Source organism: Vicugna pacos, chromosome 10 (genome assembly GCF_048564905.1).
Source record: "Vicugna pacos chromosome 10, VicPac4, whole genome shotgun sequence".
NCBI classification, from domain to species: Eukaryota; Metazoa; Chordata; class Mammalia; order Artiodactyla; family Camelidae; genus Vicugna; species Vicugna pacos.
Window position 1 is genome coordinate 17,333,412 of NC_132996.1, and position 27,716 is coordinate 17,361,127.

A 27,716-nucleotide genomic window follows, 5' to 3' on the forward strand; every position below is an offset into this window, starting at 1 on the left:
GGGATTTTTTTTTCAATGATCTATATCTTTGCAAAACTGGGGCTTTGATGTTATACATATGGATTTATCTGTAAAATATTCCACATAACTAAGATAGAAAAAGAAATTGATTAACCCTAGCAGTGATGATCATGTTAGGACATTTATAAATAGCACTTATTGAATTTGAAAGAATTTCCTGTTCTTTTGCTACTTTAAAGAAATGAGCCAGAAACCCAATCTCAGTTCTTTACTGTAATGGCTTTACTGTAAGGGGCCATGTGCTTCAGTGAGCCTGACCACAGCACCTGCTCACTGGGCGCGGGAAGCTCAGTGTCATCAGAGGCTTGCAGACTGTCATTTAGGCAGGGACAGATCAAGAGTTGCATGGGGATCATTACAAAGTGCCATTCAGCTGAAGAAAAATAAGTAATCTCATGAAGCGGAATTGGGAGTTGTTATGCTGTGAGAGTTTGGAGTCTCTTTCGACAGGATATGGCTGATGCCGTATTTCATCATGCTTTTTCCTAATCTGCAAAGGGATGAGATGGTCTGCCTCATTAGGAGAGGGCACTGCCAGTGGGATGGAGCGTGGTTCACTTAATCCCAGCAGTGAGGGGCCTCTCTGATCTTTTGCCTGACTCAGACTGGGCTGGCTGTTGAGTATTTATCTGTTAAGTGATTTATTCACTCAGCAAACAGTTTCTGGGTATCAGCTCTGTGTGTGCCAGACGCCAGTATTACAAAGAAGATTAAGACGTAGTCCTCGCCTTCAAGGAGTGTGCAGCATTCACAGATTAGTGGATGAGAGAGATGTGCAGGTAGATCATTGGAACACGGTGTGGTGAGTGCTGCCGTGGGAGCACGGACAAGGGCAAGTGGCATTGTGCCCTCAGGAAGCAGGGAAGGCTTCCCCGGTGAGGTGGTGCACAGATCTGAGGGATGAGGGGCAGCGTGCTGGACAGAGAAGTGAGGGAAAGACATCCTGAGAGAATTCACATGTATTGATCTCTCACCGTGATCCAGGCACTGCTAGGTACCTTCAGGTAAACACCTCAGTTAATCATCCCACAAGTCTTGCAGAATACGTCTTATTTTCCACTATCTTTACAAGCAAGGAGGCTGAAGCTTAGAGGACTTCTGTAACCTGCCACAGTGATAGCTAAGAGTCAGAACTGGGATTTAGACCTAATTTGGGGAGTCTACAAAGCCTATGGGCTTCTGCTATACCTTCCTGCCTGTAACACCCACAGAGGTCACATGAGAGCAGCCTGGACGCCAGCAAGAAGTTCAGTGTGCTGGCGGGGAGGCACGTGGAGCAAGGGCTGGAATATCAGTCTGAAATGGTAGCCTGAAGCCAGGAGGTTAAGGGCCTCATGTGATACTCCTTCACTCCAGAAGTGCTGAACAAATACCCACAGTTTTCCAGACACCAAGCAAAGGTATACTGAATACAGACCCTGCCCCTGGAGGCTCACTTTCTAGTCGAGGAGAGCTGGAAGGACTTCTCTCGAATTCAGCTCAGATGTGGTCCTTTTAGGAACAGAAGACAAAAGCTCTGCCAACAGCCTAGAGTGGGTCTTTTTGCTCTGCTGAAAACCTAGGCAATGGAGAACGATTAGAAATGTTTGATAAGAACCATGGCCTTCCTGGTGATTCAGAACCATGAAGTGAGAACCCTGGGTCCCTGTCAGGATTTGGTGATGAGCTGTCACAACAATGTGTGTACAAGGGTTGTGATTGGATACGTTTGGGGTAAGGTCACTTCTTTCTAGGTAACTGGGGGAGGAGAGGAGTTTCCAGCACAGAGTTGGACTCTAGCTGGAAATACCCGCTCCAGGCACACGTGGGAGAGCAGGACCGTACTTGCCAGAACCCGGGTGACGGCCCCTCCCGCTTTTCCCATTCCCAGGTGTGCCTGTGTGCAGCCCTCACACACAGCCCTGCCACCCTCTTGGCGTGACCACTGTGTATGTTCTCTGGCTGAAACACTTTACTGCTTTAGGAGGCATGCCTGTTAGCTTGAATGGCAATCATAAAATCCTCTTGGATTTTTGTAGCGTATTATCTCCCAAAGTCTCCTTAAAGTTTTTATTCTGAGTACATCTCTACAGATAAGAAAAGATAGTTTGTGATTCTCATTTTATTGAGATGGATAGAGAGTTGCAGAGATTTAAAGATTTGTCACATAGAACAGTGTTTTTCCCTCCGGTGTCAATTAGGGAGGTTTTAGGAGGTCCGTGCTTGGTTTGTTCTTTAGGTTTTAGTTTTTCAGTGAGCACGAATGACTGTGGAACCCTTAAATGCAGCATCTACAAATGATGGAATTTACCTCTGCCTTCACTCCCCATCCCACTTAAGTTTGATCTTCCCTGATCCCAGCTTGTTGAATTTATCTAACATTAAGAACTAGGAACATGACAGCACGCACTCTCTCCCACAGGCTTCCAGGAAGGTCTCTGATAGACTCATTTTACTGAACTGGCAGGAACTGTTGAGCTGATAACTTCCCTACCAGTTGTTCACTGAGTGTTTATTAGGTGCCAGGCAGGTGCAGGGGGTGCCTTAGCTAATTTAATCCTGATGGCAACCCTGTGAGGTGGCTTACTATTATTAATCCCTTTTTACAGATAAGGAAACCAAGGCTTAAGGAAGTTTAATATGTCATCTTTCCCTGGGGCATTTACATTTGAACAGTGGACTCATAAGCCTATGGCCAAAAAGTGAATCTGCTCTTGAGAAATTTCAGGCATCATCTGGGGACCATGGTTTAAATCTTTGAATTTTTAAAGATACTGAGCTTGGCTTCTCTGACCTTTCAGTCAAAGGGGGACATACTTTGTTAATCATCTGGGAGATTTGTGAGATCTTCTAAAATATTGGGAGCTTTTGTTTTGGCTGTATGTTTATAAATTTCTTTATTCAGTGTCACAGTGAACTCATTTGTTTACTGTGGGTTCTTAGCAGAGTATTCTTCCTTTTGTAGACATTTGCCTGAAAAAATTAAGGATGACCAGCAGCTGAAGAATATGAGTGGCCAATGGTTTTATGAAGCCAAGGCAAAAAGGCACAGAGACAAAATCCACGGTGCAGATATCATCAGAGCATCCATGAGAAAGAAGAGGCACCAGGTAGCAGGTGAGTTGATTTGGCTAGTACACTTAGAGCCAGCATTTGTTTGGGGAGGAGTCCTTGGGAGAAGGGAAGGGTGTCAGAATCATTCCTGAAACCTGCTGAGGAAAATCACTTAGAGGTATGCTTTGCAAAATGTGTAGTCCTGTAGGTCAAAATCTTCTTGCCAGCCTTGGGTTTGGATGGGTGAGGGCAGGGCTAAGTGATTCAGTGTGGTGAAGAAGGACAAAGCTCTTAAGGTGCCATGTTGAATTGGAGTAGCATCGACAATTGGGGTTTATAAGGGATCCACCACCTCCTCTTTCTTTGGCTTTTAACTCTGGAAATTCAGAACCTTTTCTCCTGAGTAGGGTGACTGGAAGAGTTTAGCCTCCCTGTTCAATGACCTCGACATTTGGTACTTCTCTAATAACCAAGTATATCATTCAAGTTTCCATAAAGACAGTATTTTGAGGGCTTATTTAGAATTCTGTTGAAGTTCATTAAATATTTACCAGGTGCCTCCTCTCTAACTCGGCACTAGTCAGTGTAAACCTTTACCCTGGAGAACAGCTCCTGCCTAGTTCTAGCTGGTACTCAATAAGGAAAATAGCCATCACCTCTTCAGTGTCTAATACATGATAGGTGTTTACTGTCTATTATTTCTAATTGTAGTAGCAGTTTTGTAAGTTAGGTATTATTAGCCCATTCTATATATGGGGTATGTAAAGTTCAGAGAAGTGAAGTAACTTGCCCAAGGTCATATAGGTGGCAAATGGCAGAGCCGGGATTTCAGTCTTTTTGACTCACAGCCACATGCTTTACAGATGAGAGCTGACTGCTTATTATGTGCTATGCATTGCTTGCAGCCCTCTTGCTTTCCAAAACTACCCAGACCTTCAGAAGTCTGAAGGGTACAAGTTAGTTCTGTGGACCTCATTTTGCAGCTGAAGAAACTAGACTTATGTGTAAAGAGACCCGTGGATATGAGTATTTGGAAATTGGGAGCCCTTATTTTGCTTCACCTTCTTAACACTGATGAAAGTTATTTCTGTCACTTACTGGCTTTGTGGCCTTAGGCAAGTTTCTTGAACCCTTTGATCCTCAATTTCCAAATCTGAAAACTTGGAAAATAGTTCCCTCCTCATAGGATAATGCCTGCAAAGGACTCAGCACTGCGTTGGGTGCTCAGTCGTCACTCAGTTGATGCTAATTATCTGAGAAGTGCAGGTAAAGGGCCCTGGGTGTTTAGAGGCAAAAGATGTTATTTCCTGAAGAAGGATCACAGAGGTTTTCTGGGAACCCTGGCATCTGAGCTGGCTATTGAGGAAAATGTGGAAGTTGGATGTGTGGAGACTGGGGGAGGAGGATGAAGAGGCAGTGAAGAGGAACCTTTCAGAATAGAAGCATTTTTTTCCCCTTTGTATTCCAAAACCCAGCCTCAAGTTATAGCTTGAGTAAATTTACTCAACATCATAGCTGTTGAGTAAATACTTGGTAATGATGGTGCTTCCATCCCAATGACGACTCCCTTCCCTGAGCATCCCCTGGCCATACATAGTCAGTCCTGACCCCAATTCGGGTCAGATTCACCTTGAAACTGTCAGAAGTTTGCTTTAATCATCTCTGGAGTTACCTGCACATTGAAAATTATGCCCACACTCTCCTGAGACTTGACTTGTAGGGAGAAAACATCACAGGAAGCGACTGACTTCTGTAGATGAAATTCTGACCCCAGGTCCCCAGACACCTGAGAGACTGCCTGGGCACTCAGGGAAGGCCTGGAGTTCAGGTTTCCAGCCTTCAGTGATAAGAGCCAGTATGAGAGTTGTAGGTCATGGAGGTGAAAGATAGATAACCTTCTTGTCTTTACTGTTTCCTGTTTCAGCTGAGCAGAATAAGAACAGAGCAAACGGGTCAAAGGGCAGCTGGGTGAATAATGTCAACAAAGATGGTCTCCTCCCTGCAGAGCTAGCTGGTGTTGCAGAAGAGCCGGAAGAAGATGTAACGCCAGCAAGCTCCGGGTAAGACAGAGCACACGGGGAGAGTGGCCACCTGTGGGATTCCCGGCGTGGTGCAGATGCCACACTGGTCTTGTGCGCCTGGGGGAGGGGCACGCATGAGAGGCTTCTGGGCGCTCTGATGTGGACAAGCCTGAGCAGTACTCTTCCCTAGCTTTCAGAATTTCTAACAAATCTGCATATTAAATAAAATTAGAAATATTAAGTGGTGATTTCTTCCAACACCAACCAGAGCTATTTTTTATTTGTGTTAAAGACTTCTGCTTAGTAGTGGATGGAGAGGGACTCCCAAATGAACGTAGGAGAATAAGTCATTTCAAGACAGAGATGAATGATAATCAGATTGTAACATCCTGGTACAGCAGAAGAAACTCAGGCACAGGAACCAGACAGACATGAATCAAATCCTGAATATGCTGTTTATTAGCCATTTGACCATGGGCAAGTTGTTTAATCTCTCTGAGTCTCTTTTCTTAATTATGGACAGGAATCGTAACCTATAGAAAGGTTACGGTGAGCGTTAGCAGTAATGTAATGTAGGTAGAATACCTGGCACATGGTGGGTACTCATTAGATGCCTCTTAAGAATGCAGATTGTCCTCAATATTTCAGTCTTGATTTTTTGGTGTTTCCCATACATTTTATCATCTGGCCAAACAAAATGTACATTTGTACATGGTTCCTGTGATACAGCTGATCATGGGGCTACGTTGCCACAAACCTTTTGAACCATGATGATTTGCTTTTAGGTACTGAAGGATCTTCCCATTGGTGTCTGTCCCTTGGAGATATAATTGTTGCTCTTTGGTGGGAGGGCAGTTGCATTTTATCTCTAACTCCTCAGTGAAGACAGTTCATTTCAAAGTCTCCAGCTGGAATGAAGTTGATGAATTTGTTGGTGGGACAGCAGCTGAGTCAGAGTCCAAGGCTGAGGCACCTGGGGAATAGGGATGTTTCCAACATAATTTACAGGTGAGGGAGAGGGTCTATAATATAGCGGCCAACAGGCATTTCAGAGTCAAATATGAGTGAAGTTACGTCACATGGATAATGGAATACTGATTCTATTAAGGTGCCTGTTATTTATCCACTTCCCTGTTGAAGAGTACTCGCTTTGTTTTCCGGGGTGGGTGGCTGCACTCTTTCCCTCTGGGATGATTTGTAATGTTCTTTTATGTCTGAAGAGGCCATGTTGGCTAGAGGTTAAAACATCTTAACACTGTTAAGCCGCAATTGATTCTGTGACCTTGCACTGGAAATGACTTAATTTCTTGGGCCTTTGTTTCCTTAGCTGTAAAATGGGAATGATGATAGTTTGCCATCGGGATTATTGAGAAGTTTATTAGCTAGTAAATGTAGAATTCCTAACACAGAGTCCTCAGCACATAGTAGATGCTCAAGGAATGGAAGCACAGGCTCTCGCATACAGACAGGACTTTCAGGGAGCTCAGGAAAGGATGTGGAGAACACCCTGCCCTTTCCCTTTGTGCCTCCACATGAACCAGCTGCCTGCAACCTCCCTAACAGGGTGAAGGCTTGCCTGCCTTCCACAGGGAAAGATGAGATCTTAAATATTAGAAACTCTTGGGGTGAGAACACAGTCATTTAGATTCACCTTCAAGGAGCTGAGAGCAGCTCCTAAGAGCTGGGCTTGATGGGGCAAGGGGACGTCAGAGCACGGACTGATGTAAGAAAGAGCGTGCAAGTGCCACAGAAGGGGACAGGAGAAGGTTTGGGGTGTCAGACACAAACTTAGCACATTGCGCAGTTTTCTCTGGGTCTACTTCCTGTCCTTCTCCCAGGAACCCATTTCATCTCAAAGGGCCTTGCAGACTGAAGTGCCACTGCGCTTGTAGCTCAACTGATTTTCCTTAGAACTCACGTAACCTGGTGGGTACCCACCCCGCTTCCTCAATTTAAAGCTGTTAATACAACTTCCACATTTGCAGCTCTGTTTTCTATGTTCCTTGTGTGACCTCAGACGAGTCGTTCAGGTTTCATCTGTACATCAGAACTGAGCTGCCTCACCAGGATGTAATGAGATTAAGTGAAAGGAGGCGTGGGAACTACTTAGCATTTCTCAGGATGAAAGAAAAGTAGCAATTCGCAGGTGGCATAATAATTGTGTTATTATAACACAGATGAGGTAGGTTGAGTAGGCAGGAATAAAAATGCCAGATGTATCCAGCATGCTCTGCTCATTACGTGGCCCAGGTGGTAATCACCCAGAACTGTAGAAGGAGCCATCATTTACTTCCTCCTCTCCGTGTCAGAAATTACTGCTTTACTGCACATCAGGTTTGTGCAGAGTTTCTCACCTATACTTTAACCTTGGGAACTGGGTGTGTTAAGTATATTTTGGGCCCTGTACTCAAAGACTAAGTGAACTTCAATAGAATGACTCAATACCTGTCAATATTTTCTTAGCCCGGAGTCAGGGAGTGTGAGGCAACAGTGACTGTGTATTGAAGTTTCTGAGGGAGTTTTTCTGACAGACTCTAGAGCAAGATTTTTTTCTTCCATTGTGGGGTTCTGCCTGTGAATAAATAAAATACTGTGGGTACTCAGCATGTACTCAAGTGTGGGAAGCTACCTGTGTTCTTCTGGAACTTATCTTTGTTTGCACCTGTAGCACCTGAGGAAGCAGAGAGAGGTGTGATGGACAGTGGAGCAGAGAATGAGGTTCTTTTTAGAGTGGCAAGGAAAACTCCAGAGGCTCACAGTTCTAGTTCTGGTTACTAATCTTCAGCAGGATAGTACTGGCACAAACTGTGGTGAAGGACCTGTGTTTTGGGGTTTTTTTTTAATTTTTTAATTTCTAATCATCACAGATTGATAGCATTTATAGAATATTAAATATGAATACTAGGAAAATGAAATACAGAAAACAGCAAAGGCATCCAACATAATAAACCCAGTGATCGTGTGCCAGAATGTCTCAGCAAACTGTTTTGAATGATTCTAAACGCATATATTGATTTCTGTACTTACCTCATTGTAAACCAGTAACAAACAGCTCACATGCTGGCACTGGTCCATGAACCACACCTTCCTAGGGCATCATGTCTCCCCCTAAAATAATTGTGGAACAGGTATACAATGATCCAAAGGACATGGCTGAGCCAAGATGGGGAGCACAAAATGAAGATGTGAGAAACTCCAAGTGGGTCATGATCCTGCCCCCAAATCAGGAATCGTGTAAATACCTGACTAGAGAGGTAGGCCTGCTCTGGGATGAGAAACCGCTCCTTTATTACTTGAGATGACAAGTTCTGTGAAATGAGTTTGGGTGCTTGGGGCAACACTGAGAGTCTAGTAGCCTCTCTACTGATCAGGGCCTTAGATGTCCCCACTACTGGCGCTGTTTTGATCTGAAGGAGCCTAGAAGTGGACTGACGTTTTAGTTTCTCTTGGTCTCTGATCTCTTCCCCGAAGACTGCCTCTCTGAGGACTGGTCCCTCTGGTGGCTTGTATTATCTTGGCTCTGTGGTCACAGACAGGGCCATCCCAGGTCTGTTAAAAAAAATGATAGTTCTGCAAGTGTGCTCCAAGCTTCCCAATTCTTTCCTTCTTCTGGTTCCTCCTCCCACACTCTTGCCCATCTTACATCCCTCAGTTGCCTTGTGGCCTTCTCCTTTCTCCTTTGAAAGGCTCTAACATGCATTCCACCCTAAGGCATACTTGACTTTTTAATAACTTAGCCTGTATGGATGAAGGTTTTAAGCTTTTTTCCTTTTCTTATGGTTTCCAAAAGTTTAAAGAAGTACTCTTAGAATGCATCCTGATAAAGATCAGAACCTTCAACCATAGGAAGCAAGTTCCTAGGTACAAAGAAGATTATATTAGGGGCAGTGGGCATCAGTGCCCTGACGTGCACTAAGGAAGTGGTAGCCCACTCTGACCATATATCAACCAGCCCCAGTAATAATTGTCACTCAGTCAGAGGTCAATGACTGCTTTTGCTGGAGCAAAACTAACAGAGAATACTGTGGGCCAACTGGAGACATATGCAGAAGAGTTAGGAAAAGCCAGATGGAAGACAGTGTAAGAGTGAGAAAAATAAGACAAATAGGTGTGAATAGTGAGTTCAGAACTGTTAATGCATAGGTTGTCTAGGTTTACTTGTAGGATATTTATTGGAAATAAAGTGTTTAAATGTCCTTGTTGGCAATTGATTGAAAACACTGACTTAACCTCTTACTAGCACCCAGCAGAATAAATCATCCTGTACAGTTACTAATTCATTCTTCCTGCAGTCATTTATTCAGTCAATAATTATTGAGTATGTATTGTATACAAGATGGTAGCTACAAATTCAAAGAGAAATAAGATATGGGCCCTGTCCTTGAGGATCTCATTCTAAAGATAGTCATATATAAGGCAGTTCTTGAAGGAGGAGAAGGATTCTGTTAGGTAGACATGGGGAGAGGACAATACAGGCAGAGGGGATGGCATGGGGGTCCGGTAGGCCTGGCACCTGCAAGAGTCTAGTATGGTGGGTATGCTGCATGAGTGGTGGGCAGTTATGCTGAAAGAAGAGACTGGGACCAGATTGTGAAGAGCCTTGAATGTTGACCAAAAGGCTGAACTTTTTCCTGTAAGTCACTAGGAACCACTAAGTGACTTTGAATCAGGTTTACTTTTTAGAGTGATCGTTCTGGTAACTGTGTAGAGGATGGGTTCAATTCCATAAGGACATTATAACAGAAATTTAGGTGAGAGATGGGGGAGAGCCTAATTAAGGATATGGGGGAAAGAGGACACATGACAGAATTTTAGAGATGAGATTAGAAGAAATGTGAGGTGTTTGTAGGATGCACAGAGGTATGTAATAATTGATACAGAATATGTGGGTTACTTGATGAGGAGTTTTCAGTTGTGATCTATGTGTCAGAACTGCCCAAGGAACTTTTAAAAATACAGGTTTCTGGGGCTAAGTGTCACAGCATTGCTTTCTTGGGTTGAGAACCTGCATCTTGTTCACCAGCATACCCCAAGCCTGTAACAGTGTATCTAGCATATAGTGGGCACTTGGTACCTATGGAAGGAATGAATAAATGCCTGCACCCTCTCTTATAATCCTCCATAACTTATCACCACCTGACATAATAGTATATATTTATCTTTGTATGCATTTGTTGTCCACTCCCCTCCGATCCATGAAGAAACGGACTTTTGCTTATGTATTTTGTTCACTGCTGTATCCCTAGCATCTACAACAGTGCCTAACAAATGTCTTTTGGAATAAATGAATGAATAGATGAAGATTGAGAGATTAAGTGATTACATGAGAATAGTTGATGAGCTAGTCAATTATGAAATAAAGAATAATGGTGAATGAAGGGTTAATGAATAAACACATGAGTAATAAATTAGTGAATGAAGTGGTTTGGATCCCAGGGGGAGATAGTAGAAAAAGAAAGGAAGGGTGGGAGGAAAAAAACTGAACTGCAAGGTAAGAATGGCATCAGCAGTGTCCAGGTTTCGTTGTTTTGCGTTACCAAGAATTCCTCACTGCATTCCTATACCATGAATTCTGGTGATTATAAAAGATGAAAAAAAGTTTGAGGGGAATTCTCAAATTTGGACAACTACAAGAGAGGAGCATTCAAGATGGAAAACTAGATGTCACAGAGGTAGGAGGGAACTTGGCTGCTGCCGAGGTTTGTAGGGTCCATTAATCAAAAACATTCCTAGAAAATGTCTCTAAAATGAGGTCAGGGAGAAGAAGATAAAGCCTGCACCATGGTGTTTCTTTCCATGACATTGGCAGGTTTTCCTCTGGGAACTTCCCTATGAAATGATGAGAAAACCGTGAGTTTTCTTGCAAGCAAAATCTCAGCATCCCCACCTTACTTTGTTTTGGGTAGCATTAAAATACTCTTTCATTGTAAAGTCATCTTAGTGAGGTCAAAATACTAGTCTTTGAGCTTCGTTGCCTGTGCTTCAGTGATAACTCACTTCTGACACCAGTCTCCCTCTACCCTCTGTTGAATGAGAACCAATCAATTAACACCATGTCTGTAGCTCTGAAATGGTGTTCTCCTGCTAATGCTTTTTCCAGGAAGGCTTTTGTTTGTATCTATCTATCTCCTTCTCCCAGAAGGATTAGCTACTTGCCTTTACCCTCAGTAATACTCAGTGTCAGGCACTTCACTTGCTCCCAAAGGCAGGCTAGAGATGAGCCAATCTATGGGACGATGCATTTGATCTTTTGTCCTTGGATTGATCGCAGATTCAGTGATGTGAACATTTCATTTCTCAGAGGTCTGCCCCACAGAATTAATTACATTGAGCTCTTAAAAGAATCCTTCTTAATCCTACAGGATCTTGGATTTACCCAAATCAGTTGTGAAGGATAATTTCACTGTGACATCAGAGTGCCTTACGCTTGGTTGGGAATGTTTGTGTTAGATAAATCTGTAGCATGAAGTATGGTAGAACCAGAGAAGTAATATTTTACTTAAAAAAATACTGACTTGAAAGGCTGGCATAGCATATTTTCTGATTTGCTTCACTCAATCCCTGAGTCATTTCTTCCTGTATTTGTTCATGTGTTCAAGCCTCACAGAGTGTACCATGTGTTAGCACAGTGCTGGAAGCCGGGGATGGGCACAGCATTAACTTCCAGGGAGTTCACGGTCCGAAGGGAGAAATCAGCAACAACAAAAAACATGGGGCAAAAAATCACTTGCAAAATTTGCTTCTGATTCTAGATGCTGTTACTATTTAAGCAGAAAAATATCTCAAAAGAAGGCATGTCTGTTGTTATTTTTAACTGCTCTAGAGAGAAAGGCTGGTTAAGATTCAAAAGCTACCACAGCACCTAACATTATTATTATTTTTTTAGTTAAGTTTTCATAGATTTGTATTAAAATGCAGACACTTTCAGGAGGGGAGCCCTAACAGCAATATCATAGCCTAATATTTTAATAATCTTCCTACAGAGGTAAATGCATTTTGTCTAAGTGCTACATCTAGTATTGCAGGTAGTTTTTGATGGGTGCCTGAGGGAAGAAATTACAGAGCACAAGGTGGAAACTGGCTTGCTGTACAGTTTTAAGAACTCATCATGTGGAATGTATTGAGTATCTTTTATTCAGGACACAATCTGAGAATAGAAATCTAATCCCTCTGAGAGGGGTTCTGAGAAACAAAAGACACAGCATCTGGCTATAAAGAGACTGTATTCTCTTAGGAAAAATAATGCATCCATATATGATTATCTGATCACATGATAATAAATAATGCCAGGCAGGGAGCAAGGCCCAGTTCCAAAGTGCCGATAAAATGGGCTGTAAAATTTGAGACAGGAGACCCACTTCCAGCTGGGTCGATAGGGGAGCAGCACCACAAGGGAGGTGAGATTTGGACTGGGCTTGAAGGTGGTAGCGAGGATTTGGGTCAAGAGAGCAGAGCAAACACTTGTGGGAGGGGCTGGGGGAAGGCTGGTGGAGGCAGAGAGGGATGAGGCATGTTTGGATGAGGGTCAGCAGGGAGGAGGAGTGGGACAGTGCATTGGGACAGATGGTGGAGCATCTCCAGTTCCTTGCTGAGAAGTTCAGACCTCAGCTTTGTTCCACTGGGCTTGGGATCTGGGGAACGGTAATGAGCAGAAGAGGGATATGATCAAAGTTATGTTTTAGACCATTCCAGCTTATTGGTGGCATACTGAGAGGATTAGGGGGATTGGAACTTGGGAGTCGAGAAGTCAGATATGAGGCTGCTGGAGATGACAGAAATAAAGGAGGAGTCAGTAGGGATGGAGAGGAAGTAACAGGTGTGAGAGTCACTGGGGAAAAAGAATCACCCAGACTTCAGTCTTCTTGCCATAAACTGCTTTGCTAATGCAAGAAATTGGAGGCAGTGTAGCTCAGTCATTACACAGATTGTCTTTGGAGCCAGACTCAGACACACCTGGTGCAAATCTCCAACTCTTTCATTAATTTTGTAACATAGAACAGGTAACTCTGCTCTTAACCCCTCAAAGCCTCAGTTTTCCTACAAGTAAAATGGGGAGAAGGATACATACCTCAAACAGGAATGTTGCAAAAATCAATTGAGAATAAGATGGTTGCTGTAATGATGACTGCCCTGTAAAAGGCAGGCAAGCAACACACTGTTGTATCCCTTAAGAGAAGCAAAGCCAGAGCCTAATCGAGGAAGTAGCTACATTTTCAGAGACAGAGTCTTATATCTCAAACTCTTGTTTTAATTTTTTACTAGTTAGGCAGATTTGCAGGCTGTAGTTAAGGGTATCCCACCTTCATTCCATTTTCTGTCCGTCGCAACCACAAGGTAACCCAGTGAATACTGTATGTGTCTGGTATCTTAGTGTCCGATGGTGTGTTCTGAGTGCCTCGTTTCTTCTCTAGACCTTTCTGAACAGCAGAAACAGACATTTTGTTTAAAACCAAAATAATGTTCCTCATTGTAATTTGGCAGGTAACATAGATAAAAACCAAAACCAAAATCATGGTCCCCATCTGATGCTGCCTTCCCTGGCACTGGCTCAGTTGCCCTTCAATTGTTCAGTCACCAGTTGGGTACCAGGCACCGGACAAGGCATTGTTGGGGATAGAAAGATGTTCCAGCTACTCTGGAGGGATTTCCCAGTTTACTATGAGAAGTAAGCTATGTATGTATGGAATGAGGCTGTATAGCATAAATCCATGGCTACACAAAGTTTAGTAAGAGAGAGACTGGTTTCATCTCTGAGAAGAAGGGGACAATGTGATGTGAAACAGAGGCAGTCGGAGCTGGGGGCCTGGAGGCGCAGGAACTGGATGTCCAAAGAGCAGAGGTATGAGAGTGAGAGGCTCTGCTTATCCTTTATTCTTAGTGAATGGGAAGTGGGAAGGAGAAAGATGGCAGGAAAAGATGGCTGTTCCATGGGGATGCCACCCATCAGCAACTGGCTCAGGTCCTCTGATTGTGTGACTGCTTTATTTATTAAGAGAGAGAATCCAAAACACCTGAGAAACTGACACAGCATTTGCTGTAAGGTTCCTCATATCACTCACTGGTTTCTTAAAATGACACTCAAGAGACACTGCTTTCTAGTCCTGAGCTATTGGCTATTTTTACTGTGGATTCTATCAGTGACCAGGTTTCTTTTTGCACATTGGCTGCTAGGTAACTTGATTCAAATTTGTGCTCGCCTGTTGCAAGAATAGAGGCCTCTTGTAATGTGTTTTTCTTTTAGCCTTAATTCTGGCTCCATTATAAGTTCCTACTCTTGTTCCCTGCCCTTCCCTTCCCCATCCTTTTTTCCCCTCTTTCTCACATCTGGTGATCAGGCAGTATTTGATACACATCTGCCTCTTCTCCTTTTGCCTTGGCTGGAGTTGAGGTAATCCTTCTGAAACAGTGAGGAGGCTAACAGAAGGAAACATGGCTTCCTCAAGTGTTCAGCCTGTTCTTGGGACTAACTCTGTACAAAAATAACAATTGAGGCTCTTAGGGCAGGAAAGGAAATGAAGCTGCAGGAACATCTAGCCCACGATTTTGCTGACAATAGTCTGGGGCAAGGCTCTGAGGCCTTCGGGCGAAGTGCTCCCCTTCCCGACCTCCCGTTCCTTAGCCGAGTGGTGAAAAGCCAGTTCTCTCCGAGGTATTTTTCCATGTTCTTGACTCTGTGATGCCGTAAGGAGAACTAGTGGAGTTTAACCAGGCACAGTGCTTTCAGCCAGTAGTGACTTCACGTCTTATGCCTGAGGCAAGGCCACTGGAACAGGAAGTCTGAGCAGGTGATTTTCCTGTTTCTCGAGGGCCCTCGTTTCCCCTTCTTACTCAATGGCCAGGGGAGTGGTTGTTCAGGAGGGAGCCGGCTCAACTCACGTTTTTCTACTCACCCTCCCCATGCTCTCACCCTAGAGAGGGAACCATAGTCTAGAGAATCCTCACTCCTCTAAGCCAGCTCCTGGCTTCTAACCTCCCCCTGTCTTCTGGATGCTCTGCTTGTCCTCTTGTATTTGAACAGGAACTCACCTGGCCAGCCTGGAGAGTTGGGTTGAGAGTTCCCAGGAAGTTGCCCCCATTCGCCATTCTCCTGGCAAAGCAGCTCTTAGATCTGCTGTTTCTTCTGTTCCATATTCAAATCGCTCGTCTCACCTGAGTCTTTTCTTCACCTTTTTTCTACCTGAGTTAGAGTAAGCACTGCCATTCTGGCCCTGGTGTATGGAATCTCTGAAATGCTCTGGGGCCTTATTTCAGCAGGGACGTTCCCTCCTTGAAACCAACTGCTCGCTTTCTAGTCTGCACCTGCTGTTAGCTTCCGACTTTGAGGCAGGTTTATTTCTACAAATTTAAATTGCAAACCTCCTGTGTGCCTGGTACCGTGATACAAGCATCAAGGCTTCTCATGGATGGCTTTGTCTTGTCTCATGCCTGTCTTTCATTTCTGTTCTACCATTGCCTTTGCTCTGCTGCTTAATCATCTCTAGGTTCACACTCCCTCTCCCTTCCTGACAGTTTGATTTTACAGACTTCCTCTCCTATCCCGCCTTAATAGCTTTTGGCTTCAGAGGCATGATTTATGCTTCCTCCAAGGGTGAGTTTTTATTTTCTGAATTTCTGTTTCGTTTGCAGTTCCAGTGTGGTAAATCCAGCTTCCATCATGATTGATACATCCCAGGAAGACACAAGGAAGTCAGCTGCATCTCCAGTCAAGGTAGATTGAGCTCAGACTTTGAAAGTCTCATTTGGGGCAGGAATGCCATTTTTCTCTTTTTATCAAAGCACCATGAAGTAAAGAGGATTTTGTAGTACTTTTTTTTTTCCTACCAAATACAGATAATTTTTACAATTTAATAGAAGAGATCACTCTTGTGGTGGAAAATTTTATGAATACCATGATACTGCATTGCTGAAGACCTAGATTTTTTGCCCTAAAGAATAAAAAGGCTGAAGCTTTTGGGAGCTGCCTTTTTTAAGCGTATGGAATGTGGCTTGTTAGTTCCATGTCAGTCCTTATTCCTATTCGTGGCTTCCTGAATCTCTGTCAGAGGTCTGCTGTGGGAGGGAACTGTCAAGTTTATGAAACTACAGACAGTAAGCATTGATACACAGTCTTATGTTAATAAAAAATTCTATTTACTGATACCCTATTATTAGAATGGGTGATCATAATAGTGACTATGAAGCGCTTCAATACCTTGATACGTGTCTTTTAAATCCTTATAGGAAAGATCAATTACAATTACATTTAGTACAGCTTTAACATCTATTGGAGTGAGTCTCATACAGTAGAAAGAGCACTGGTGGGAATCTGCCCTGGTTAGAGTCTCATGTTTACCCTAACCTTCACCAGCTGTTTGGTATGTTCAGACTCAAGTTTTCTCACCTCTGTAAAAATCTCACCTCTGTGAGAATTAGATTGGAATGCTTGGTTCTGGTTTAACTTTGTAGGACTCTGAAACGGAGTATATTTTTACAGTTGTTTTGATTTTTTTCTGATATGGCATGTATTGGTAATTCTATGGCAACCAGATTAACTAAGAAAATCATTTTTCAAACATGCCAGATAGAATTTACTGGATAAAATGATCAAATATAGGAGATAATAAGCATTTGCTGACACTGAGTTGCTGTTTTGACATTTAAGGTGAATTTAATAAACAATATTTTTCCCCAGCAAAGGAGGAATCCGTTTAATAGCTCCATGTTGCCAGAAGATCACTTATCTCAACAAACCAAAAATGAACAGTCAGAAAATGGAAGGGCTGGTTTCTTTCAGACTTCAAAAGAGGGTAAATATTATTTTTATGGGCTAGATATTTTTATCTTTGTTATCTATGGATTAGGGGAAATTCTCAGAGTTCCTGTAACTAAAATAGCTTTTAAGAGAAAGTGAAAAGTCCTGATGGTTTTCTTATTCTTCTCCTATGCCCATTGGTTTCCTGCCTGAGGGAAGGAAGCAGAAATTTTAGAAACTGGAAGTTCATGCATTCCAGTCTTGGAGCTGACACTTGTGTGACCTCCATGCCTTGGGTTCCCCCTCTGTGAACTGGGAAATTTTTTGACCTGAGGCATTCCATCATTCACTTAATAGTATTTATTGGATGTGTACCATGTACAGACACAGTTCTGTATTTAAAATTCAAAGAGTTTGCCTCAAGAAAAAAAAATCCACTAGACAATGTTACAATCCTCTAATCTGTAATTATCAGCCCAGCATCTCAGAAGCATTTGATCAGGTTTGTGGCTTAATTGATTGAAGTCTGCCTCTTACGTAATTTTACCATTCTTGCACACCACTAAGAAGAAATATTAGACAATTTAATCTCTTCAAAAGCAACTGTAAGAAGATTCCACAAACATAAAGATTGGGCAAAGGGTAGAAAATTAACAAACAGTAGAGTTAAGAATTTCAATTAGCCTGTTTTAATATTAGTGTATTTTTCCTCTGCATTGTATACAATTTACATAGCATAAAGTATTTTACAAGAAAAAGTCACTGGAACATGTTACCTGTTTTTTTTTTTTTTAACTTTTTGACAAAAGTAATTTTTGTTTTAAGTATTAAGATTTCCTTTTTAAAAAATTGAGCTCCTATTTTCTGGTTTCCATGCATGAATTTTTTTAAAGTGACTTGTGTTTTTCCTTTACCCTCCTTGAGGAATTTTTTTAAATTGTTTAAAAAAATTTTGTTACTGAGTAGAAAATACCACAAAGTATGTATGTAAAGCACAGCAATCTTACATGTACAGTTCAGTGAAGTTCATGCATGAACTAATGCTGCACTAATGCTACATGCCTTATTGTCTTTAATGTTTTAGTGCTTTTGCTAAATGTAGATTGTCTATCTATGATAGATGTTTTAAATTATAGCGTTACTCTTCATTTTGTATATCATCTAATATGTTTTAATTTTCAGGTGAGTTGTCAGAATCAAAAGAAAAATCATCTCTCCCAGACATTTCAAGCCAAATGTTAGAGAAACCAAAGCAGACTTTTCCAGGCCCTGAGAATGGGTCCCAAATCAAGCCTCCAATCCCCAAAGCCAGGAAAATGATCTACAAATCACATGATTTAAAGCGGGATGATAACCAGTCTCTTCCTAGACAAAGGGCAGACTCCCTGAACAGAGGTGGGGCTCCAAGAGGGATCCTGAAACGCAATTCCAGTTCCAGTAGCACAGACTCAGAAACTGTTCGTTCTCATCAGAACTTTGAACCCAAAAGCAAAATTGTGTCTCCTGTCCTAACTATCCACGAGAGAATTTCTGAGAAGGAGCATGAGCATTCGCTAGAAGATGACTCCTCCTCAAACTCACTGGAACCATTAAAACACGTGAGATTCTCTGCAGTAAAGGATGAACTCCCACAGAGTCCTGGACTCGTCCATGGCCGGGAAGTGGGAGAATTCAGTGTTTTAGAATCTGACAGGTTGAAGAATGGAGCAGAAGATGCAGGTGACGTAGATGACTTTTGGAATGACCCTAAGCCTTCCCAATACAGAAAGCCTTTGCCTTTTCAGCCATCAGCCTCAAGCCCAAGTACATCAAAAACTGAAACACATCAGCCAACAACTTCTGACTCTTTTCCAATTAATGAGCACGATTCTCCCAAGGAAGTTTTATCTGCAAGACCACAGTCCACTGAGAATTCACACACCATCGATGAACACAAAGCTAACTCATCAGAATTGTCAAGCCTTGAATCAGAATTGTCTCAGAGCCCTGCTGGTAAGAGATCTGTCACTACCAGGCTACAAAACTGACCCAGTGAGCTTGGGATGGCCAGGCCAGCCAAGCAGCCTGATAGAAGCCTCTTTTTGCCTTCTGGGTATTCCAGCTAAAATTCAGGCAGATGCTGCTGGGGAATGTTTATACCTTTAATGGGTTTGGAAGTTTTTCTCAATCCCCAATAAGTAAAAGAACAAAAATACTACAGTTTCTGGTCCAGTATGCTTAATCCTGAAAAATGTGATTTTATCAATTATTTAACTAAACAAATTATAGTCCTTTAAGTTAAATCAAGGTGTACATACAGAGTGAGCATTAAACATACACTGATACCTTTGTACAGAGTAAATATATTATTATTCACCTAATGCAAATTTATCAATTACCGTGTAACCAAACTTTGGTTTCTCTTTTAATTTCAGGAGAAGCTTCACTTTCTAGCCTCAAAGGATGGAAAACTGGACTTTAAATGCTTACTATTATAAAGCTTCATACTTTGGCCTGCCCAGGGCCTCCATCCATTTGTTCCTAGACTTTAAATGCTCTGAAGGAACTTTCTCCTTAAGCTGGTGTGAGTTGAGAGGCAATGAGAGCACTGCTTTTTCCTGCTAATCTGCTATCTAGCCTTCTCTTAAAGATCTTAAAACTCTCAGAAGATGCTTCAAACCACTTTCTCATACCTACACAATTTACTTCATAATTCTTATGTTTAAAAAAAAAACAATGGGAAAAATCATTTTGTATACTCTCTCCCATCTTCACTAGGTCTTAATCCAACCCTATGATAATTTTTATAGTCAGGAAAATTTACAATAGCAACAGTTAAGTTACTAAATCATTTGCTCTCCCACTCCCTTATCAGGCAGTATTAAGTTGACCCTTAGTCACTTTTGCCCAGCCCTACAGTTTCATGCTTGTTCAGATCAATCCACTTCTTAAAGGACAAAGCATTTCCAACACCCCTCCCCCTGGACATTTTAAATCTTTTGAACAGAACAAAATATTTTTTAATTAAAAATTAACAGGTGCTTCTTCAAGATATAAAGTAACTCATTTTAAGGAAATTACTAAAGTTTGAGTCAACACTAGCACATAACTGGATGATGCTTGCTTAAATGTTTATCCAAAAGATGAAAAAAATTTCCATGGTAATATTTTCATTTGTTATAATCCATAGAAAATATTGGTAAACCTTTTCTGTTTTTCCACCTGCTTTCTGACTGACTACCTTTATAATTTTGTATCAACTATTTATTTGTGATTTTTAAATCCCAACTTACCATGAAATTTGGGAAGAAAACATCAGCTAAATCCATTTTGATTGACAGACAAGCCTTCTGGTCTCAGAGCTTATAAACAAAGTTCTGCTTACTCATTAATGCCCTGCTTACCACAAAAATATATGCAAGTAAATAATGGAACATAAAAAGAAAATCAGGACCAAAAAATAGTAAACTCTAGTTGTGTGAATTATAAGACTTTGACTAGCTCTGAGTTTCAGGACAATCAATATCACACTCATTATTACACTAGAGGAAAACAAAACAAAAGTATTCCTGAAAGAAAACAAAACATCCTGGCATCGAATTTTTTAAAAACTCTTTTTATTTTTAAAGTAATATACATAATCTTTTGAAAAGTATAAAAACATTTGAAAAGAAATGCACACAGAATAAAACAGTTATCGTCTGTGATGTCATCACCCAGCATTAACTATTGCCAACATGTCATTGTAGGGCCTTTCAATAATTTTCAGGTATGGATATAATTTAAAATTATGCTTTAACTGTTCAGACTTCTTTCTTGGCTAACAGTATGTTACAAGCATTTTCCCCCCATCATTAAGTCTTTTGTTAAACAGACTAACAGTTAAAGAATACTTAGAGATTTCTCAAAGGAACTTCACCATTATTGGCATATATTTAATAATATAATGTATAATTCAGAAAGGAAACCAGTATCCACTATATGCCAATTATTGTATAAGACTTTGTTTTCACATTTAGTCAGAGTTGACTGATTAAAACTAAAGAGAGAATTTTATTAACTGATATCTCTTCTGGTGTATTTGAAATGTAACTGAATCTCATAAGAATTCAGCTCATATAATTTTCAGGAACCTGTATTATGTAGCTTACAGCTGAGCAGGAAGAGGAAAAAATGCTGAAACACCCGCGTCTTAACTAAAGGGAAAGAAAGCCTGAGCACCCTCACCTGCACGTACCACACGCCCTGTGATCAGGGCCCAGCAAGGGTTCTCCCTGCTTTCTTTACAGCTTAGAGAGAACTTAAATATCCTTCTCAACCTCCTAGCTATTGATTAGAAAACGTCAGGGGGCAGGTAGAAATCACATTCTCCATCAGTCCTCTTTTTACTTTGTTTCACAAAAACAACTTCCAACTTAAAACCTGTAGGAGGGAAGTAGGGGATGGTGGAGGAGCCTCTTAGACCATGGTCCTCAAGCTCCAGTATGCAAAGCAATCACTGGATGGCTGGGAGGAAAGGTTCCTAGGCCCCATCTTCAGAGATTCTGGTTCAGTATATCAGGAGTAAGGCCCAGGAATGCAGATATCCTCACTGTGCCATTCTGATGTTCTGGAGGGAACTCCTTGTTTCATTTTCCCTGAAAGTTGTGTTTCCGACTCCTGAAATCTAAGTCTGTGTTTCTCAGACCTGAGCATAAGCCCTGTCTAGGGTTTACGGATGTGCCAGTGGATAGGTGGTGTCATAAAATCAATGTGGTGTATCTTATTGGAGTGTCCGTTACATGCAAAGATTTGCGACTAGGAGAAAACTAATACTTAAAATGTAATGTGGATCAGAATACAAAATTCACATGAATTTTAAAAATAAAACAGAGACTTGAAAGAAATTTCCCAATTCTGCCTACACCCCCTACTTCCAAGGGTCTGTCTGTGTTTACCTTTCTTTATTGTTGTAGAGCATCTTTGATAGAGTATCTTAATTAGGATGGCTTATATTATAACCCCTGATAAATGCTGATGGAAACAGCTACTGTGTGAAAAGTATTAAGTACAAAGTGCCTCTTCAAAAGAAAATGTGAGTGGCTGAATAATAATTCTTTAAGCATTCTCTTTTCTTATTTAGAAAAGCATTTGTGTGTTACAGATGAACTGTCTCACGTTGAGCCTGAGCCATCTCAGGTGCCAGACTGCAGTTCTAAAGACCATCAGCAAGGTAAGGCCCTGAAAGCTAAGACGTCTTCATGCTCTGGTCCATATGCCACTGAGATAAGGAAGACAACTGATGATTCCATATCTAAAGTCCTAGACTGGTTTAACCGAAGTTCTCATTCAGATGGCAGTGAGGTATCTCTCCAACATCCTCGAGGAACAGAGCCCAGAGAAAAAACAGACTCAGAGGCACAGATTGCTCTTGTCTTGGTGATGGATGATACCAGTCGAAAAGAAAATGGCTCAAAGGCTCTGTTATCCACCAAAGTTGAGTTGACACCTATAGGATCTGATTCAGTGTTCCAGGTTGAGGAAAATATGCTGCCTTCTGGAAATTGCCGAGATGGTACTGTGAATATCAAGCCCGAATCTATTCACTTGTCCCCACGAGGCAAGGAAAGCCCAGGCATATTGCAACCATTTGAAATCCACAGCCCAAATCAAGAGAATAAAACGGTGGACTACAGCCAAGTTTCAAAAAACATAGGAGAAAGAACTGAGGTACTTCCTCCAACCAATAACTATTCCTACAGCATTCGCAAAGGATCTGATGCAGAAGACCACGTTCCATGCAACGTTAAGGGTGTTGGCAGCTTAGGTGAAGCAGAGCCTGAGCTTCATGTTTATGAAAAAAATAGAGGAAAATCAGAGGTGAATTTTGATTCTTCAACGATTGTCAGAGAACTGAGTTTGAAAGACAGCATGAAGGCAGAGGGAGAGTGCAAAGGAAGAGATACTTACATTCTAAAAGCTTCTCTAGAACCAGAGGATACTGAGCCATCGCCTGGTGCTGCAGACAACAGATCTCCGTGGAAGAAGCCTGAGGTCCAACTACAAGAGGCTGGTGAGGTTCCCGAGAGCCAAGTGCAAAGAGAGAAATACAAACGAGTGAGTGACAGAATATCCTTTTGGGAAGGTGAGAAAGCTGCTACTAAGTTGACTCATAAAGAACCCACAACTTCATTCAGTCAGGAACGACCTTCTGCTAAAGCCTGTCAGCCTGTGACGTCCATGGACAGTTTATCTACTGGCCATAGTAAACACAATAATCAAATCACTGTCAGACAAGTGGTCCTAGATGAGGATGGCCAAGTAGCCCATCTCTCCAGTTTTTATTCCTCAAATACACCGAAAGAGACCAGGCCCCAAACATCAGGTCCTTCCAAAAATTACCTTTCAGCTGACCAGTCAGTTAAAGTGTCTCTGTTTCAGAATAAGACAGCTGAGCCTGTAAAAAGATTACCAGTGACAGAGAGTTTACGTTCTGAAAAGGACATTTCTTCACTGCCACTGCAACATCCTTCAAACGTTGGGAGTGAAATACATACTCCTCTGGAGGAAAACAGATCTCTAGTTGGTGAATCAAACCCCAGCTTTAAAGTTATGTCCCTGAAAGAAAGAATGGATGAGCCCAGTACAGAACAGGTCTATAATCACTCTCAATTTGAGAATTTGAGAAAGTTTTGGGACTTAGAGGCCAATCCAAACAATCAAGATAATATTGAGAAGAAAACTACCACAACAAGGCAAATAAATTCTGTGCCTTTTAATAGCCAGAAACACAAAGATTTCAGTGATAGTAAATCATCAGGGAAAAATACCCATGAAAGAGAGATGCTTCTAAGCCAGAAAAAAGTTCCGGCAAGAGAGGAAATAGAGAAATTAAATTCAGAGGGCACACTCCAGGTGTTACCAGATGAAACCACATTTCCACTGAGACCACCCAGAAAGTTCACTCATCAGTTGCCAGGAAATGAGTCATCAAAGAAAAACATGGGGAAAAATACGGAATGGTTTGTTACTCCAGCGTTCAAGGAAGAAAAGGATTACTCTGATCAAGAGATCCAAGAATCTATAGTGAAAACAACCGTTTTGTCTAAAGACTACAAAGACACGTTTAACGACAGCTTACAGAAGCTGCTTGCAGAAGCTGCATCACCAGTAATCCAGCCTCCTGGTGGAAAAGTTCATGAAAAACGAGTACTTGAACCAGGTGTTTCTGAAAATATGACATGGCCTCAAAAAACAGATTTTACCGATACTGAGAAAGAAGCCAAAAGACCTAAGGAGATCATTAATGAGCATGTAGACAAAACAGTAGCTCCTCCAAAGGTCAATCTGAACCCTTTGACTACTAGTCTAGACAAACTCCTGAAGGAAGCAACTGGAAATCCACCTTCTCCCTTGCAAACCAAGTGTGAACCCATTACCACTAGCATCAACTCTGAGTCTGAAGAGAGTAGAGTTTTTGAAAAAGGGATAGAACAGAGTCAGAACACATCAGCCTATCAGAGAGAGAGAATAGCTCCTTTTCCAGAGAGGGGAGAAACTTTGGGAAATCCTGCTCTCTCCCAGGAAGCTCAAAGTGGTGAGTGCCAGCTAAACACGGAGAGCTCATCTCAGATGGCTGCAGAAGGTTCTCACCTATTAGATCAGCCTTCCGATCATCACAGGAAGGGTTTTTGGGGGGATATGGCCAACTCTCCTCCAGATATGCTTTCTTCCAGAGATGCTCATCTTGCTCCTCAGGATAAGGCACTGCCTTCTCCAAGGGAAATCTCAGAGACTATAGAAAAAGTTACTCTTCCACCCAAACCTTCATTGAATGATGTAAATGCTGTATTACAGAAGCTACTTAGAGAAGCTTTGTTGAGTTATCCAGTTGGGAAGGAAGCAGTTTCTGGAAAAGTAAAAGAATTTCCTGAAGGAGTGCGGGTAGCAGGTAACCCCCAGAATTCTCTGGGAGTTGTCTCACCACGGGCTACAATGGAGTTCATAGTTCCAGGCAGAAAGGATTTTTATTCTTCCAGTGTAGTTCCTGATGAAACTCATGAGGTTGGATCTTACTTAGCTGCCCATATGTCTCCATCAGAACAAACCCTTAGCTCATCTGGTTCTACTGTTGCTCAGGATGGCAAAGTATTACCTCAGGAAGTGACAGAAATTGTGAGGGAAACTATTATTCAGCCTAAATCAGAGCTCCTTGAATTCAATGCTGGCTTAGAAAAACTACTGAAGGAAACAATTGGAACCTCCTGTACAAAATACGACAGCGATACAGGGACTCTCTATTCAGCAAGGTTAATAGGTACTACGGAGGTGCCCAGGCAAGCTGCTTCTGAGTTCCATCCTAAGGAAATAAAAGAAACAATAAAAAAGTCTGAGGCTCCATCAGTAACTGAGAGTGCTTTTGATACTGGTTTTGAGGAACTCCTTAAAGAAATGTCCAACGGTTCTTGCTATCAGCTCCAAGTGTCAGCAAAGGAAGGAACTCCTGGGAAGGAGCCTTCACAGTCAAAGCAGGCCAGGTTCTTGGGGAAAGCGCCCCCTCTTTGCTGGACAGCCTCAGAGGCCTCTGAAATGACACTTAAGAGGAATATTTTCAAATCTCAAGTCAACCAACATGATAAAGTGTTGAGAAGAGGCAAAGCTGTGACTGATTTATCAGTAGATCTCTGTGGTTCTGAAAGTGGGGTTGAGATCCCTGGGACCTCACCACTTCCTGTGGACCATGAAGTAGGGACCTTTGAAACTATAAAACCCCCAGGGGACAGAGATAGTGAAAGTGAGGTTGCAGCAGTTCCAGAAGGGTCTTTCCAGGAGCCTGGCTTCAAAGAGGCTCCTGAGGCAATTAGTGTACCCAGAAATATGCAACCCATTCCTCTCCCAGCAAACGAAGAAAACTCTACAAAAACGAGTAAAGTTGAATTGATTTTGGCATCATCATGTAAGAGACAAGAGAAAAAGGAAGAAAATGAAGGTTTTTCTGACTCCGACTTTTCAGATGGGAACATCGGTTCTAATGCAGAAAGCTGGAGAGATTCTTCCAGTGAGCATTTTGAAGTTTTTAACCCATTTGGTTAATGAGTTGATTTACGTGATGCTAACGTAAAGGATGATATAGTTTTTAAAGTTGGGATTAATTTGACAATCCCAATGGTGCTAAAGTCTTCTTTGTACTTTAGTTCTCCCTATCTTCTCTTAATTAAAAAATTACATTTCCCTTTATATTCTTTAATCAGATGTGTTACATTGAGATAGCTTTACCCATAAGACAGTGTTTCAGAATCTGACTTTATTCTCACTAATCAACAATAAAATTTTTAGGTTTCAGAAATATTTTAAAAAGAACTTTGAGGGTTTAGAGAGTAACTGAAACATTCAAGCTAGCATTCCTTTTGGAAATACTTAGAATTTCTTAATTGGCAGTCTATACAGAAGTCTCTAGTAAGATTTGTGGCAAGAAAGTGGCACAAATGGGCACAGATTTCCCTTTTAGGAGCAATATTTTTACGATAGTCATGGCTAAGTACCAGGAACCAAGTGCAAAACTGGAACTTTCCCTCAGATTCCTTGTGCTGTGGTGTTTTCATTGCCACTCTCTCCCTCTCTCTTTCAATTATCTGTTGAATATTCCCTTTTTAAAGTATGACTCAGTCAGATGACTTCACCTGATTCCACCTAAGGCCATTGCCTGGCCTGCTGCATTTCTTTGGCTCCAGCCTTAGCTAAATGGATGAAGATCTTAATCGATGACTGCATCCATCTAAGTGGACTTGGAGGAACTGGTTTCAGCCAAGCTATAAAACACAGGGCTTGTCTCAGTTTGCTGTTCTGATCAACATGGGTATTTTAGAAGAGAAATCCAGGAACAAATAGGAAGTTACCTCATTAGAGTGATAAAATGATAAACGATGCTCTCTGGCTGGAACATTTTAATCAAAGTTGCACAACTAGTGTTGATCACCTTCCTTAGTAGGAAATTAATAGAGTTTGTCACTGTCTAGCTCCCTTGAGTGTCAGTGAGAACAAACGAGCTTTACTGAGTGGCTGACTTGTGAGGTTTGGGTTCCTTTGCAAGTAGCTGTAGGGCCTCTTGAACACTAACCAAAGAATACACCTTTAATCCTAATTAGTCAAGCTGAAGCCCCCTTAGCATTAGTTACTGGTGAGGAAACGGAAGTGAAATTCCAGTCTCTGAAACCATACAAGAGTATAAGTCAGCATGTTAAACTTGAAGTAGCCCTTTACTAAGCTGCCTTGTGAGTTACTAGGGTAAATTGACCCATAGGAAGTGAAGGGCTTGAAAATTTGCACTTACTTTGGAGACTATGGCTTAATGTGCATAGCTGTGTTAAAGCGCTGAACAGCACAAAGCCTATCTGGAACTGAAATAATCAAATAAGCACCCAGACAGAGCCCGGAGAAGTTATTTTTAAATTCTAAGCCAAGTAGGAGGTATAAAACGGTACAGTCATAGTTTTATATCCTCTAACCTAAATTATTTTTAAAATAAATGGGTTGGGGGTGGAGTGAGAATAGGGAAGAACCTGACAACAACGGCACCATAGTTTTGATGAGCAACCTGACATGTTTGACTTGTGACTGAGCTTGTGACTAACCAATACCTCAATACGTTCTTTTTATAAAGGGGGAGGGAATACTGGGAGATAATGCACGTAATTAGTGTATTAAAGCATATTAAAGTCACTGAGAAGGTCTGTAGTAAGAAACCTTTTAAATTTTGAACACAGAGCATCCCAAATCTAATTCACCCTAGAATCCATTTACTATAGAATGCCTAATAACATTGGGCGAAACTGGGATGCATTTCAGGAAAGTATTGTCTAGAGAAGTGGTTCCCAAATTCATTGCCTCATTAGTAGAATCATTCACTGATTTAGCAACTATTTTTGAAGCGCCTACTGCCAGCCACAGTTCTA

At 41.7% G+C, this 27,716-nt stretch overlaps 1 protein-coding gene across 12 annotated transcripts in view; it reads left to right on the top strand.

Moving 5' to 3' along the window:
• The window catches only part of SYTL2 (synaptotagmin like 2), a 124,071-nt gene that overhangs the window by 72,752 nt on the left and 23,603 nt on the right, over positions 1–27,716 (top strand). For 6 of the 12 annotated variants that reach the window (XM_072969049.1, XM_072969050.1, XM_072969052.1 and 3 more), the window contains 6 exons: positions 2,966–3,117; positions 4,979–5,114; positions 15,702–15,783; positions 16,747–16,861; positions 17,989–18,798; positions 21,929–25,822. In XM_072969049.1, coding sequence (XP_072825150.1) covers positions 2,966–3,117; positions 4,979–5,114; positions 15,702–15,783; positions 16,747–16,861; positions 17,989–18,798; positions 21,929–25,822 — 5,189 coding nt within the window. Of the gene's footprint in view, positions 1–2,965; positions 3,118–4,978; positions 5,115–15,701; positions 15,784–16,746; positions 16,862–17,988; positions 18,799–21,928; positions 25,823–27,716 lie in introns of those variants that run through there. The other 6 variants (XM_072969056.1, XM_072969058.1, XM_072969057.1 and 3 more) reach the window with 3 other exon arrangements.